We start from the raw sequence: 16981 nt of genomic DNA on the forward strand, positions 1-16981 counted from the left end.
ATAAATGAATGGCCGCAGTACTTCCTGAACGCAAGAATCGTGTGAAACCTTTCTTATGCTTTGTGACCTAGTTTTATTTTCTCAACCAAATTAATTGGATTGTCTAGTTGCCTTGAATTTATGAAATTAATATTTAAAAAATGGCAAAGAAAAAGGAATATTATGATATGCAATGTAATTAGCACAAACAAGTCCTAGTACCCCTAGTTGGGAACCACTGTAAGAGTCAGGCCAAAATGCTAGTCTTAGTTTTAAATTTTTTTAGTAATTTAGCAGATACTTTTTATTCAAAGTGACTTTCAGTAAGTACAGGGATTTTTTTTTCTCCAGACAATAATACATTTTCTCACATGGTTTTGGGACATAGAATGTCATCTTTCAAATTGATAGGGGTATGCATTTTCTTTTTGTGAGAATTGGCTACCTTTTTACCATCTTACTCAAACGCTTGGATGGGAGTATTGTGCTATAGTGAGTACCCGAGTTTGTGACAGAAATTTGCGCAGCTTCTTTAATTTTGCTGTTGGCCTCTTTGTAGCCTCTCTGAGCTTTGTCTTTGTCAATTATTGTCCCCACCGATGAAGTCAAAATGTTGACAGTGTGATGGGTTCTGTTTGGTTGTTCATTCATGCATTCATTCGTTCGTGTGTTTCAGGTGATTTTCTAGCACTACCCTGAATTTTTGGACATCATTTGGGTAAATGATATCAAAGTGCTGACAACAGCCTTTAAAAATTACATTGATTGGCACATGAAAAACCTGAAAAATACATTGACCTGTGTGCATGCATAGTTTTATACAGGACAACTGCTGGCCATACCAAGCTGCATCCGTAGCTCAGTGGCCAGAGCAGCTTTCTCTTTATCATTCAAAACAACACTTGAAGTTTTTCTTCTGAACAACTGTGTGTAATTCAAGAAGTAAATTCACATCCCAGGAATCTGATTGAGATTAAATGGTTACTAGGCTGCAATGGAGAATTATCATTACGACTGAATGCAGTGATGTTTTTTTGTTGTGGTGATGTTTTTTGTTATGCTATGCTGTTAATGTATTTAATTTGTAATGTAGTACATTGTGAAAAACCCTGGGTGAGTAATGTGTCTTGCTGTTGAGGGCCAGTATTTACAAAATAACATTCATTGGCACTAACATAGACATAATGAATCCATTAATACATGTTCTTGCATGTTTGTATATGGACAATTTTATTTAATCTAGAAACAAAAACTGCATTTTCAGTTAGGGTATATAGACTATTTTATATCCAGTGTAACAGAAATAAAGACCATAGTAATGCAACAGCCTCATCTACTGGAATATATAACACATTACAATGTTTTGACTGACAGCCCAAATTTGGCAATTTTTTCCCAGTAACCAGCTCTGACAAAGATCTAATGTGAGAAGATCTTATCTGATTAGTCAAAGACCAATAAGTGGAACATAAATCAGAATTGGACAATTGTCTCAAAACAGCCATACTAACCTAATATGTACCAATACATGTAATGTCAATTACCATATGATTTGGGTTACAGAACCCCCACCCCCCAAAAAACACAGTAACAACAATGTGTTTGTGAAGTCAATAACGCTTGTTGTCCATCCCCAAATTGGTGTACTCAGTAATATGGTAGAGATGCAGCCTCTGGCACTATTACTATTTTTCAAAAATAATTGTATGATTTGTTTGTTGTGTGTATTTGTGCATATGTGTGCATCAGTGCGAGAGAGAGAAGGAGGGAATTAAAGAAAATAGATTACATAAGAAAGAGTCGATTTTTCATAGTGGCATGACTAGTTACCATTCTTTTCTAAACAAACTACAATAAGGTGCAGTAGAGTAGTGGATATGGCCAACCCAGTCTCTGCGCAGTTACTTTGTTTACTCCTCATTTAAATGTGTATTTTATACAGGAATTTCAGGTGGGAGGGGGCTTTTTTGCTCTTAATTGGGTTAAGATAGAATTAGGAAAGACATACAGTGTCCAGTGGGGAGAATTGAAACACTGCTGATTTTGCAGGTTTTCCTACTTACAATGCATGTAGAGGTCTGTAATAGGAACACTTCAACTGTGAGAGACAGAATCTAAAAAAAATCCAGAAAATCTAATTGTATGATTTTTAAGTAATTAATTTGCATTTAATTGCATGACATAAGTATTTGATCACCTACCAACTAGTAAGAATTCCGGCTCTCACAGACCTGTTAGTTTTTCTTTAAGAAGCCCTCCTGTTCTCCACTCATTACCTGTATTAACTGCACCTGTTTGAACTTGTTACCTGTATAAAAGACAACTGTCCACACACTCAATCAAACAGACTCCAACCTCTCCACAATGGCCAAGACCAGAGAGCTGTGTAAGGACATCAGGAATAGAATTGTAGACGTGCACAAGGCTGGGATGGGCTACAGGACAATAGGCAAGCAGCTTGGTGAGAAGGCAACAACTGTTGGCGCAATTATTAGAAAATGGAAGAGGTTCAAGATGACGTTCAATCTTCCTCGGTCTGGGGCTCCATGCAAGACCTCACCTCGTGGGGCATCAATGATCATGAGGAAGGTGAGGGATCAGCCCAGAACTACACGGCAGTACTTGGTCAATGACCTGAAGAGAGCTGGGACCACAGTCTCAAAGAAAACCATTAGTAACACACTACGCCGTCATGGATTAAATTCCTGCAGCGCACGCAAGGTCCCCCTGCTCAAGCCAGCGCATGTCCAGGCCCTTCTGAAGTTTGCCAATGACAATCTGGATGATCCAGAGGAGGAATGGGAGAAGGTCATGTGGTCTGATGAGACAAAAATAGAGCTTTTTGGTCTAAACTCCATTTGCCGTGTTTGGAGAAAGAAGAAGGATGAGTACAACCCCAAGAACACCATCCCAACCGTGAAGCATGGAGGTGGAAACATCATTCTTTGGGGATGCTTTTCTGCAAAGGGGACAGGACGACTGCACTGTATTGAGGGGTGGATGGATGGGGCCATGTATCGCGAGATCTTGGCCAACAACCTCCTTCCCTCACTAAGAGCATTGAAGATGGGTCGTGACTAGGTCTTCCAGCATGACAACAACCCGAAACACACAGCCAGGGCAACTTAGGAGTGGCCCCGTAAGAAACATCTCAAGGTCCTGGAGTGGCCTAGCCAGTCTCCAGACCTGAACCTAATAGAAAATCTTTGGAGGGAGCTGAAAGTCAGTATTGCCCAGCGACAGCCCCGAAACCTGAAGGATCTGGAGAAGGTCTGTATGGAGGAGTGTGCCAAAATCCCTGCTGCAGTGTGTGCAAACCTGGTCAAGAACTACAGGAAACGTATGATCTCTGTAATTGCAAGGTTTCTGTACCAAATATTAAGTTCTGCTTTTCTGATGTATCAAATACTTATGTCATGCAATAAAATGCACATTAATTTCTTAAAGATCATACAATGTGATTTTCTGGATTTTTTTTTTAGATTCCGTCACTCACAGTTGAAGATTACCTATGACATCAATTACAGACTTCTACATGCTTTGTAGGTGGGAAAACCTGCAAAATCGGCAGTGTATCAAATACTTGTTCTCCCCACTGTAGGTAGCTGATGTAGAGATTATATCTGGGCAGCAGCATTAGGCGAGCACCCCAGAAGTGCAGCGATGGCTTTGCAGGGGTGGAGCAGGCGGGGGAAGATTGGCCGGGGGGATGGGCAGAAAGAAAGGGGGCAGAGGACATCGTACACAAATAATAATGTATATAATAATTGGGAAAGACACGGGAAAAGGACACTGGATAAATGTTAAGGGACCTGAAGGGCGTTTTATCAAAATGTATGCCTTTTAAGTATCCGCAGTGCCGGCCCTTGCCTGTTGGGGGCCCTAAGCAAAAGTTGATTTGGGGAACCTCTCTCCCCTACTGGTCCTGGGCTTCCTAGCAGTTACAATTCTTAAACTTCTCTCCACAGATGGCATTGGAAAAGCAGTGCATGGAAAGTCTAATATCGATAATTCAATGCCCCGCTTCCACACCAATAGAGGCTCAACACTTGGTTTCTGAGAAAAGATGACTTGAACAAAGGTGGGAAAAAAATGTAATCGCAAGAAGAAGAGAATGTGAAAAAAAAGTGTTTGAACAAAGACATTTTAAGTCTGGATACGAAAATCCATTTATTGAGTTAAGCATACACTTTTACCATGTTTGTATCCATTTTCTTAATAAGATATTTTTTTTATACGATTAAATGTTTTTGTTAACCTCGCTTTAATTATTATTTTTTTATTCCTTTTCTTATGGTCAATACATTTGAACTCAATTTGGCTCCATACGGGGACCCTGGCAGTCAGGGGCCCTAAGCAACCGCTTATGCCTAGGGCCGGCCTTGCTCACGACACCTAAATGGTGTTTCTAAACCTTTGTGACTTAGTATTGGATTGTCTGTCAAAGTGTGCATCTCTCCTCCAGTTATTGCAGGACTACATCAAAATATTCCAGAATACTAAAAGAAATGTCCCAGTGAGCAATAAAAATTCAAGAAGAAGAAATTATTCTGTAACAAGTCAAATATTTTAGGTCCCTCCTTACATTATAAAGGGTTGAAAAAACCTTTATAAGGATTTAGTAAGAATTATGTTATGATACATAACTATGTAATGCTTTATAAATGTGGCATAACTGTGACATACTCACCTTAAGTAGGCTACTACTGTCAATAAAGCCGTAAAACAGTGTTTTAAAAAGAGTGACGTGTTCTGAAGGATGACATGTGGTCTGAAGTGAAATCTTGTTAGAACATAACTCAGAACCAAATGTGGGTTTATGAACCTAGTCACATTTTCCACAATGGTCGTTATTCGCTTTTAACTCCATGGCTATCCCTTTAAGTCCTTAAAACACATCTATGGGTGGAACTCTATTTTGTTGAATGCGTCTTTTATGGGGTGTGGAGGGGGGGGGGGGTCAATGCAGCTACAGTAAGCTGAGGTTTCCTTTATTTTTAACTTCTGGTGGACAAGGCTGGGGCTGCTGTTGACGGTTCACACAGACTTAGCCATCACGGCTAAGAAAGCTCGCCATTCTTCTATGCGGTTATGGTATTTTAGCCGTGTATACGTCCTCGGTGACTTTTGCTGTTCACCACCTGTATTTTATAACCTACAATTAACCTTGCTGCAAGGATGAAGTTCCACCTAGCCTGCGGTAAGGTGCAAGCCGCATCCGATGGAACCCTCTTCTCAAACATCGGGCAATCCGATGCATCATTTCATTATGTTGCGGTAAGGAGAAACGACATTTTGGGCAAATGCGCAACGGGATAGGCCTATGGGTTAATAACCTATAGTAGGCTATACCCTAATAACCGAACATTTTGGCAAGCGCCTCAATAACATAAAATGGCACAGGGAACCGCTGGGTGTTACATAACAGGTAAAGCAGTGTCGCGGAACGGTCAGTGACTTGGATTGGTGGAAAACGCTTTTGTAGCAAGCTGTCTGAACGTTATTAGGTAAGGCCTTTTTACATTCGCAAGATTAAAGTGCAACCTGAATAACATTTAAGTAAGCTATACGTTTCAATTCATACAATTTCAATACATTCATTTCTTACAGTTGTGGGTGGCAACTATTCGCTCCGAAGCTCAAATTGGCCGTAAATTCACAGTAGCCACTAACGCAGCCATTAAGCTTAAACTATCAAAGCATGTAAGCATTGTATTCTCAAACATTTTACAGTTGAATTATGGTACAAAACCAAACGATTGACATTTCTTATACTATTATATAATAGAGTAGGCCACATTTGAATCAATATCATGTAGATTTAAAAAGTGGTAAAAGCAAATTGCAAAGGAAACGTGAATTCACTGCGACAGTGAATTCTCCGGTGTCTATTGAGATCACCCGCCACCCCCAAACATAACAATGCCTCATAATTTGTCAACTTGTGCATAATAATCTGTGCTCCTGTCTGATCACTATATTTGATCGCAATTGATTACTGATAACAAGCTGCAATTAATCTAGACTTATTTTATTTTAGTTGCATTCTAAAGGCAAAGCACAATTAGGTTATTATGATTTGAGTCCTGAATGCAGATTACCACAGGGATGACGTAACATTTTATTTATTGCTCTAATTGCGTTAGTAGTTTACAATAGCAGTAAGTCATCTCTGGGGTTTGTGGTATATTGCAAATATACCACAAACTAAGTGCAGTATCCAGCCACTCAACAAGGCATAGTGTATAAGAACAGCTGTCAGCTGAGGTACAGTGTCATCCATGGGTGGCCTACTTGGACAGTGTATGAGTATGACAAGTTTTGTTGTTTTGTCTTTGTATTCAGGCACATGGGATTTAAAATGAAACAAAGTCTAAGAGGTTTAAGTGCAGACTGTAAACTAGGGCTGGGTGATTTGGCCCCAAAAAAATGCATTGCTCAAAGAAATAAAGGGAAAACTTAAATTACAAATCGGGTCTTGATGGACAAAATATATTAAAGATCAAAATCTTACTGTACATTGTATAATTCATTGAGAACAAAATGATGTAACAACGGTCAATGGAAACCAAAATCACCAACCAATTGAGGGTTGTATTCAAACTCACCGAAAAATCTAAATAAGCTATTGAAAGTGCAGGCTGTTCCAACTTGCTTGAATTTCATCATGGCAACTCATAATGTGACTCAGTAGTGTGTGTGGCCCCCATGTGCTTGTATGCACCCCCGACAACATCTGGCCATGCTCCTGATGAGACGGTGGATGGTGTCCTGGGGGATCTCCTCCCAGACCTGAATCAGGCCATCAGTGAGGTCCTGGACAGCCTGTGGGCCTACTTGGCGCCGATCCATAACATCCCAGAGATTCTCAATTGGACTCAGGTCTGGGGAACATGAAGGCCAGTCAAGGGCATCAATACCCTCTTGTCATCCAGGAACTGCCTACACACTCTGGCCACATGAGGCCGGGCATTGTCCTGCACCAGGAGGAACCCAGGGCCCACTGCACCAGCGTAAGGTCTGACGATGGGTCTGAGGATTTCATCCCGGCACCAAACAGCAGTCAGAGTACAGTTGGCTAGCACGTGGAGGTCTGTGCAACCCTCCAAGGATATGCCTCCCCAGACTATCACTGACCTACTACCAAACCGATTATGCTGAATGATGTTGCAAGCAGCATAACGCTCACCATGGCGTCTCCAGACTCTTTCACGTCAGTCACATGTGCTATTTGTGAACCTGCTCTCATCTGTGAAGAGAATGGGGCGCCATTGGTGCACCTGCCAATTCTGGTGTTCTCTGGCAAATGCCAATTGAGCTGCATGGTGCTGGGCTGGGAGCACAGGTCCACTAAAGGATGTCGGGCCATGATGCCACGTTCATGGAGTCTGTACTGACAGTTTGTTCAGAATCATGCACAATAGTAGTCCGCTGGAGGTCATTTTGTAGGGCTCTGGCAGTACTCCTCTTGTTCCTCCTCACATAATGGAGCAGATACAGGTCCTGTTGTTGGATTGATGCCCTTCAACGGACCTGTCCAGCTCTCCTCATGTAACAGCCGGTCTTCTGGTATCCTCTGTACACTTGAGACTGTACTGGGTGACACAGCAAACCTTCTTGCAACAGCATGTATGGATGTGCCATCCTGGAGGAGCTAGACTACCTGTCCAACCTGAATGGGCTGCAGATACCAACTCATGCTACCAGTAGTGACCAGGACACTAGCAAAATGCAAAACTAAAGAAGAATCAGTCAGGAGGGATAAGGAGAGAACAATTGTATGTGGCCACCACATGCAATACTATTCCCTTTTTGGGGTTGTCTTGCTGCTGCCTCTCCAGTGCACATGTTGTCACTTTCATTGGCACCAAAACAGGTGACATTGGTTCACAATCGCTTATGCTTCATAACTGTACAGATTGTTATCTCTGAAGTTTAATTGACTTGGTGTCATAGTTTGATGATTGCATGTTCCCTTAATTGTTTTGAGCAGTGTATATCACAATACATTTCTGACAGGTCTTCAGTTAGCAAAATGTATCCCTGCATGATGTGACCGGCAGCATTTTATTTTCCCAGACATTTGATAAATGTACCGGAAACATAGCCTAGAACAGTTTGAACTACACTTCACTAAAGTCCCTTATGAGTAGTTGGGTGTTTTTGAAATAGATGTTTTTTCTTATGGACAATTGGCAGGCAGCCAATCATTTTACAGATGTTGTTCCAAAAACGGTCCCCCTGCCAGAATGTGACCCCCCTTCACATGATCTCACACACAATTCTCAATTGCTGCGATTTGCTTGCTTATGTGGAGAAGTTTGCTCTTCAGTTCGTTGTCAATTTAGTCTACGTTTCTCTTATCTTAGTTGAACAAAACTTTATTTATTTGTGTCCTTAAAGACAGCAGTAAAATAATTACGGTTTTCACATTTTATTATAGAAAACACACTCCAAAAGCGCTTGCAATGTGCAGTTTCTGTTCCAGTATATTAGGCTGTAAAGGCATCCGTTTTCCATAAGTTTTCACCATCACCAACGACATCTCTCTCGTCTAATTTGACTAGTACATTTGGGAATTTCATTCACTTGAGTCAGTAATGCTTCGATTTCAGTATCAGTAATCAACTAACTATATTCATTATTATAGTCTGAGTTCAATTATTAGTTATAAGCATGTCTTATGATGTCCCTGCTTTGATATTTTTTTTCTACGAATGTACATAGACATTGATCGGAGAACTGAGATGGAGAAACGGGTATGAAGCAAGTGATCATGTAGTAAAATCCGCTGTCAAACGTTCGAATGAACGATACAATTGAACGAGTCACTAGAAAAAATGACTCGTGAGTCCCGACTCAATAAAAAGATTCGTTCAAACGAACGAATCGTTCGCAAACTGTACAGCACTAGTCACTGTCGTGTTTGGTGCGTAACAGACTTGCTATCGAAGATGTGCTTTATTAAGTGAGTTGATATCTACAAAGAATGTGTCAACAATACTGCAGTTACTATAAGCTTTCGAATTTGATTGAAAGCTGTGTATGTTGCTATTAAATTGGCCTAGACCTAGTCTCAGGAAGGCATGCATGATAAAATTGTTTGCTTTCCGTACCTCGTGCTGAAGTTACTGTTCTACATTGGTAAGTAGCAGTGGAGTCGTTAGCCCTAGGATATTAAAATAATAATAATAAGAAAAATAGCCTCTGATCGATTCATCTATAATTCCGATCGCGCATTATTAAAATGTAGAGGTGTAGGTCGCTAGCGTGTACATCGACATTTTCTGCGTGTGCATTCATATCCCTGTACTTTCTCTCCCGGGCGGTGCGGGAGGGTGGGCTAAGCCCCGAATGTATTGTGATCCTAGCGAGGCCTCTGGTCAGTAGGATCAACATGCCGACCCATTGAAATCAAATGCCCGTCCAACACGAGTATAGGTTATATGAACGTAATTCCTAGCATATATGATTTGTTTTACTTTAGTTTTCTCGTATTTCTTGCAGTCAGTGTCCTTAAACATTTTAAACTGAATTATAGTTACTTAATGGGAATCAATATTTATAGGTTCTTATTTCTACAACAGTTTCTTATTTCTACAACTTTGATATGTGACCAAGGCACGCCAAATATTTTGAAAGCAAACAGGAAAGTTGGTGTGTTCCCAAGGGCCATCCAGCTGCAGCCCCGCAGACCCACCTCTCACTAATCACCTCTCACTAAACACCCCCTCTCACTAAAATCCTTCTGTTTGGTCATTTCCTTACATTTTTACATTTTTGTGTGCGCAAATTGGCGCAAATCTTACACTGAACAGGTTGATATATATATAGTAGAGGCTATATGCATACAGGTACCAATAAACATTTCTCTTATCAACCTGATGGTAATGATTTGCCTTCTGGTCTTGGTTGATATGTGGTAAATGCCCCAGGTTGTAATGGAGGAGGCACCTATGCCATTGAAAATTTGATTTGCAGAAAGTGCAATGGCCAAAAGATTTGTTTGGGTGTCTAGCTTGAAAGTTACATGTTTGCATATTTGTGGTTATTATCAATAAAAGTTTTTAAATGAATGCAATTGTATAGATTTATTTTGAAACATATTAAACAACTGTAAATTGGGATGGCTTAACATGTGAAAGAAAGTTGATTGAAGATGTGCAAATGTTTTTGCACATAGAGTGATTTTTTCAGAGTGTTGGTTGGGTAGGGTGGAAGCGGAAAGGGCAAAATTGGTTTAGTGAGTAGTGATGTTATGTACGAGGTGGTGTTTTGCGAGAGGTGGTGGTTTGCGGGTTTGCAGCAGGATGCTATTGGTCTTCCCCATTAATGCTCTGCCAGCCTGTACTGCACCCATCTTCAGTTCCTGTTGGTGTCAGGGCATTGCTGCCTTGTCTTGACCAAGTGAGATGAATGCTCAGTTGGATTCAGCTCAGGTAATTGGCTTAGCCAGTAATGTGTTTTGAGGCATTTGGTTGGATCTGAGCAAGTTTTATAGACTTTCCGAATTCCTCCTACGGCATCTGCAAACTAGTGTTTTTGAACTGTAAAGTCCAGTCTCTGTAGTTTGGCTAATTAATTATTATTTGACAAGTAGTGGCTGACACATTGGTGCCTGACTCCTGAAAAGTGTTCCTGAAAAGTTTTTGCTTTTCATGTTTATGGTGATTTTTTTTTAACATCCACTGTAGAGGTCTTCCTTGGTCTACCAGGTCATTGGCCATGGGTGAGCTGACCAGTGCTTTCTCTTTCTCAATATACCAAACACTTAATTTGGGCGTCCATAATGTTTATGTTATGTCTCTGATTTATTTAGATTTATTTACCTTATGATAATCAGCTTACATTGTATTTACACTTCTTTGGTCCTAGCTTTGTCAGACACCAGAAACAGACTCCAAATGCAAAGCCTAGAATCAAGCCTAGACATTTCACAGAATGTACTCTTGTGATTGGACTAATGATGCAAACAAACCCACATACCTAATTAGAGACAGCTGTGAAGTTTATTGTCCAAATACATTTGGTATCCTTAAAAGGGGGACTGTACAAAATGTGATGTTATTTTTAATTGGTTCATCTTTTATATAGAGTACAGAGCCAAAACAAAAAAAAATCACTTTCCAGATACTTATGGATTGAACTGTCTATTGGCCATATACCACAACAGTATATTGTTATGAAAAAGTGTAAATTATGAAAAATTTATTATATTTTAGTAATTATATTATTATAGTAAGGATAGGTTTAAATTTGACAATGGACAGGAGCTGGATAAATCTACCTCTAACAACAGTGTTTACTTGTTTATCAAATTTGAGATTTGACAGATGTTTGCATAGCTATGTACATTGATGAATAGAGGCCCTAAGTTATTGTGGGGCCAAATACAACAAATTCAGTTTTTGTGTAATTTAATTGGAGAACGGTTTTAGCTAGCCATTGTTTTTTGTTTCTAAGAAAATCAAAGTGATTTCAGGGACCTGTTGGTTTACCAAGTTTCCTGGGTAAGGTACAACTGTGTGTCATCGGCATAGCAATGATAAGAGATGTTATATTTCTGAAAGTTTGAGCCTAAGGAAAGCATATATAATGAGAGTAAGATTGGGCCTAGGACAGAGCCTTGAGGTACCCCACAGGTGATTAATGCAGAGGAGGAGGAGAACTTCCCGATCTTTACAGAAAATGTCCTCTTTCAAATATGATGTGAAGGGCAGTACCCTGAAAGCCGACTTCTAACTTAAGACGATCTAGAAGAATGGTATGATGAATCATGTCAAAGGCAGCACTAAGATCAAGCAGAATTAAAATATCACATTTTGCATTGTCCCTAAACAACAATAAATTATTTTACACTTTAGGAAGAGCTGCCTCAGTGCTATGGCGTGCCCTAAAAACTGACTGATATTCATCCAGAATATGGTTTTCATTTAAAAAGAAGGAAAGCTAGGAAAAATAACTTTCTATAGAACTTTTGATAGGAATGGAAATTATGAAAGGGGATGGAAATTATTAAGAAGAGTTAAGTCTAAATTAGACTTTTTAATAAGAGGCTGGACCACTACATGTTTAAAACATTATGGGACAGTGCCATTGATGAGGAAGCAATTTATTATTGACAATAAACTGAGACCAGAATTGTCCAGCACTTTAAAAAGGGTGAGGGAACAGTATACTGGGAGCTTCATGCCTGAGCCTGTGTCTATCATGTGAAAGAGATACAGGTTCTAACTGGTTAAAATGTGCAGAACACGTACCTAAATCAGAGGGGTTGTGATCCAGAGTTCAGATGCAAGATCTTATGGCATCAATCTTGCCGGTGAAGACGGTCAGGAAGTCTTCAAAGGCAGTAGCGACCAGGTGTAAAGGTTTGTTAATCATACTGAACAATAGTTTATGATTAGAGGAAAGGGTTTACAATCTAAAATACTGTATGTCCTTGATTAATTATCTATAGACATTAAGAAAACCACTGGGGCTGATAAACTTGATCCAATGCTGCACACCCTATCTATGCTTATTTTTAACTAGTTAATTAGACCAGTTCTCAAAAGTCTTGCCACTAGTGAGGGTGGTATTTTGTGAGGTAGAAACTTGCTCAACAAAAAGGACAAACGATACGAGGAAGTTTGGATTCACTTTTCATGTGTCAGTAATAGTGTTGAAAACCAATATGATGACAACATAATAACATACATTATGCTAGCTAGCTGGGTCTTGAAACTTTTTTAATTTTTCAGCTAGCTTCCAAAAATCCTGTGGGCGGAAATGCCTTGTTGATGCCAATTGGGCATGGTTTAAATGCCACGGCCTACCTGAGCATTGTTTCTGACCATGTCCATCCCTTTATGACCACCATGTACCCATCCTCTGATGGCTACTTCCAGCAGGATAATGCAACATGTCACAAAGCTCGAATAATTTCAAATTGGTTTCTTGAACATGACAATGAGTTCACTGTACTGAAATGGCCCCCACAGGCACCAGATCTCAACCCAATAGAGCATCTTTGGGATGTGGTGGAACGGGAGCTTCGTGCCCTGGATGTGCATCCCACAAATCTCCATCAACTGCAAGATGCTATCCTATCAATATGGGCCAACATTTCTAAAGAATGCTTTCAGCACCTTGTTGAATCAATGCCACATAGAATTAAGGCAGTTCTGAAGGTGAAAGGGGGTCAAACACAGTATTAGTATGGTGTTGCTAATAATCCTTTAGGTGAGTGTATATTCAACAGATGGCTTCCTACATCATACCATAAACCTTTTGCAATCTTAAATTAAGAAATTATTAATTGAAATTATTATTAGAAATAAAATGGATTTCTTTGTTATTTTTCTGAAAAGTACAGAAAGTGTATGCATTATGATATGCATGACAGTAGTTATTTATAAAAATGAAAAAATGCCACTTTTACCATGTGTTTCTATTGTAGCTGGTTTAGAACATGTCACAGTTAAGATGGTAGCCAAATCACTCCATTCTGATCTATAGGGGTGCTATGACATCCTCCTATCTACTCTTCTATTATCTATGATTAAGAGCGTGATTTTGCATTTTGTTTTCAAAATGTTTCTTCTAGCCCTGCAGCCACACACGCAGTGCTATTTAGTAAAACATTTTGTATCCCATGAAATGCATGCCTGTTCCAACAATATTTAATAATGTTTGTGTATTTTGGTTACAGAAAGTCTCCACCCACTTTCAAAATGTTCACCTTTTGTTGCCTTACAGTCTGAAATAACAATGCATCCATATAAATGACTGTACTCTGTATATATGTTTATCATGATTATCATAACATAGCACTTTTGCATTATTATCATAAAAAATGTCATCATATGAGGTGGTCAAATGATGACAAACAGAAATGTTCCCATGCAAGAAACATTGCATGAATTCTTAAAGGGTAAACTGTAAAAACTATACATTAGTCCATTACATTATTAGTCTCACAAATTTTATTCACACATTTTTTCCGCATTAACTAGGCTTCTTTTGACAAGAAGTTCACTTATTCCACCACGTGGCACCGTGTACATGTATACATCATGGCTGTACATACATTTGCAAACCCTGAAGGAAATGTTTTTTAGTTGATAAATATCAAACTTTGCATGTAAATGGTTTATGCACATATTAATGCATACCTGTGATTGATGAACGAAACCCCCAGCGATTTCTGAATTGGCAGAGGCACTCAGACAGGGAGAAAGTGTGATTCAGATGAAGCAGTCTTATGGCTAGTTGCAATATTGGTTCTTTATGCCATAGTGGTCAGGTAACCAGTTCAATAATTTTGATTTGGGGCGGGGGGTCATTATGTTTTTGTATTAAATATATTATATATATGTAACATGCAAACATTTCATATCTATGATAATTTGCTCTCTAGTGGATCAGTTCTTTGTATTTTTTATCAAACTCTACTTTTCTCCTCCTGACAGGCCCCAGTTGATGGATTCTGACATGGACTATGAGAGGCCAAACGTTGAGACTATCAAGTGTGTGGTGGTAGGGGACAATGCTGTTGGAAAGACCCGTCTTATCTGTGCCCGGGCCTGTAATGCCACACTCACTCAGTACCAATTGCTTGCAACACATGTCCCTACTGTCTGGGCCATAGACCAGTACAGAGTTTGCCAGGAGGTGAGTGGTGAAGCTATCGCTGTTTTCTTTACAAAAAGCTCTCTCTTCTTCTGTTTTCTCTATTGTTTCTACGTTTTACATATGTACAAATGGGTCTGAAGGGATCAGATTTGGTCTACATTTCAATTTAACAGTGAAAGAAAACAATGTTGAATGCTGTTGCTGCTTGTTTACAGTAATCTTTTTAAACTGCTGCTAATTTACAGTGTTATGTATATTATTGCTTAATTTTTTTGCTATATTCTTGCTTTATATATTTTTCTTAATTCTCACTACATAGTTGTGGGGTGCCATGTCACAATAATTGTATTGTGCTGGGTGACACTGTGTTGCGGGGAAACCATTTCAAAAACATTAGGGAAAATGTGGCCAAGACAATCTTTAGGCAACAGGACATGAACATAAGCAAGAGTGTGTGGGCTGTTCTGAATGACTTTGAACACACAAGTAGACATGGGTCAAATTCATAGCAAGTGCAATAAAAATATATGGTTGTTACCACCTTTTTTGTGTGTGGGAGCATTGCAGAGAGTTGTATGTTGCTTCTCAACGGGTGACTGCAGATAATGGACTCCCTGATAACAGGCTGTGCTGTTTGGCTTAAAGTTAATAGAGCAGCAAATCCGACAGACATCTTGGGTCTGAATGCTGGTATGCCGTAGATGCATTTGACGCAGCGAGTCGTGGCTTAACTGAACCACACTTCCAAGCAGGGTATCGGACATGGAGAAGTTCAGTCACTATATTACATTTTTTACTTTACACATTCCAGGACATTGATCTTGTTTTGCAAGCCTTTCTTTGGTTGACTTGGTTGTGTGCTTCAGATTGATGTGTTGAACGGTGAAATTCATCTTTTGCTTCAGCTTTCTGGAATAGGGCAACAGAGTTCAGTTCGTATGTTGATATTTGGAACTTGTCATTGTCCTCTTAATCCTGGCCAGAGCCACTGTCCCTGCACCAAAAATATATTTTGGAATTCAGACCTTCTACTTTGGTCTCATTAGACCAAAATGCATTTCCAACATTATCTTTGGAAATTCAAAGTCTTCTGGCAACATTTATACAGGCTTGGATGTATTTTTTTTTTTTTTTTTAATGGTTTACATCTTGCCACCCTACCTCGGAACTCAGGCTTGTGGAGAACATACACAGTGATTGTAAAATGCAGGAAGGGTCTAGTTCTTAACAGAAAGGTTGTTGTTGGCCTCTTGGTAGCTTCAATTATATTTACAGAATGTTTGTCAGTAGTCATGTTATGTACCTGTACATATTGAGATCTAACACTAAGATCATCATTATTAATCCAACCAATTGCCTCAATTAAAAGGCCTGTCAAGTGTGAAATCTCTGAGACATCAGTTCAAAAAGTTGCACAGTAGAGTTTAGAGTCAGGTATACTGGTTGTGATAAATGTCTCTCCTGTCAGGTTTTGGAGCGATCTAGGGATGTGGTGGATGACGTCAGTGTGTCCTTGCGCCTCTGGGACACATTCGGCGACCATCACAAGGACCGGCGCTTTGCATACGGAAGGTGAGATCAGCTAACCATACTGTTTACCCATAGGAGCCTTGGAACTGGTGCGATGTAAACTACAATTTTCTGGACATTTTCTTTCTGTCCGTCTCATAACTCCACTCCTCACTGAAGGTCAGATGTGGTGGTTCTGTGTTTCTCCATCGCCAACCCCAATTCGCTGTACCATGTGAAGACTATGTGGTACCCCGAGATCAAGCACTTCTGTCCCCGGGCTCCTGTCATCCTGGTAGGCTGCCAGCTGGACCTACGCTACGCTGACCTGGAAGCAGTCAATAGGGCACGACGCCCACTAGCAAGGTGCACTACAACTATTAAGTCCAGTGATTTCAATTTAAAACAGGGTCTTAAGCATCTCAACTTAAAGTTTATATCCTAGGGCCCTATCATTTACGCATTGCAGAGATCTTATTTTCACTCACTCCATAACGTAACCGTTGTGAAAAATTGCAGGGCGCCGTTTAATTGAATCTACATTAACATTTATTTGTAGGTTTTTGATTTTGTTGCGGTATGTGCAGAGGCTAGCATTCAATAAAGAAAAATGCTAGGGCACTGCAGGCACGGCAGCATGCTGGCAGATACCGAGAGCTCGCTCCAACAGGCCTACCAGCCTAGTAGTGGTGATGCGCTGGTTGATGACCAAAGTTCCATGACAACGTCTGTGCCAGCATGAGCAAGCCTCGTCCGCAGACATTCACGTACATGCTTGCACGTTACGTCAACACAAGCGCTAGATGGCATTGTCATATTTATTAGGCCAGAATTATATCCAAGGTGCAGGCAGGTATTGGGTCACAAAATATTGTTT

The 16981-nt window shown here is 40.0% G+C and overlaps 1 protein-coding gene across 5 annotated transcripts in view; it reads left to right on the forward strand.

Moving 5' to 3' along the window:
* Positions 1 to 16981, forward strand: part of rhobtb2a (Rho related BTB domain containing 2a) — a 31307-nt gene that overhangs the window by 2180 nt on the left and 12146 nt on the right. The window contains exons 1-4 of one of the 5 annotated variants that reach the window (XM_010875995.3): positions 4981 to 5256; positions 14433 to 14634; positions 16064 to 16167; positions 16285 to 16470. In XM_010875995.3, coding sequence (XP_010874297.1) covers positions 5201 to 5256; positions 14433 to 14634; positions 16064 to 16167; positions 16285 to 16470 — 548 coding nt within the window. In that variant the 5' untranslated portion in view covers positions 4981 to 5200. Of the gene's footprint in view, positions 1 to 4980; positions 5257 to 5398; positions 5487 to 8866; positions 8948 to 9104; positions 9124 to 14432; positions 14635 to 16063; positions 16168 to 16284; positions 16471 to 16981 lie in introns of those variants that run through there. The other 4 variants (XM_010875998.3, XM_010875997.3, XM_020052870.2 and 1 more) reach the window with 4 other exon arrangements.

This window comes from Esox lucius, chromosome 13 (genome assembly GCF_011004845.1).
Source record: "Esox lucius isolate fEsoLuc1 chromosome 13, fEsoLuc1.pri, whole genome shotgun sequence".
NCBI lineage: Eukaryota > Metazoa > Chordata > Actinopteri > Esociformes > Esocidae > Esox > Esox lucius.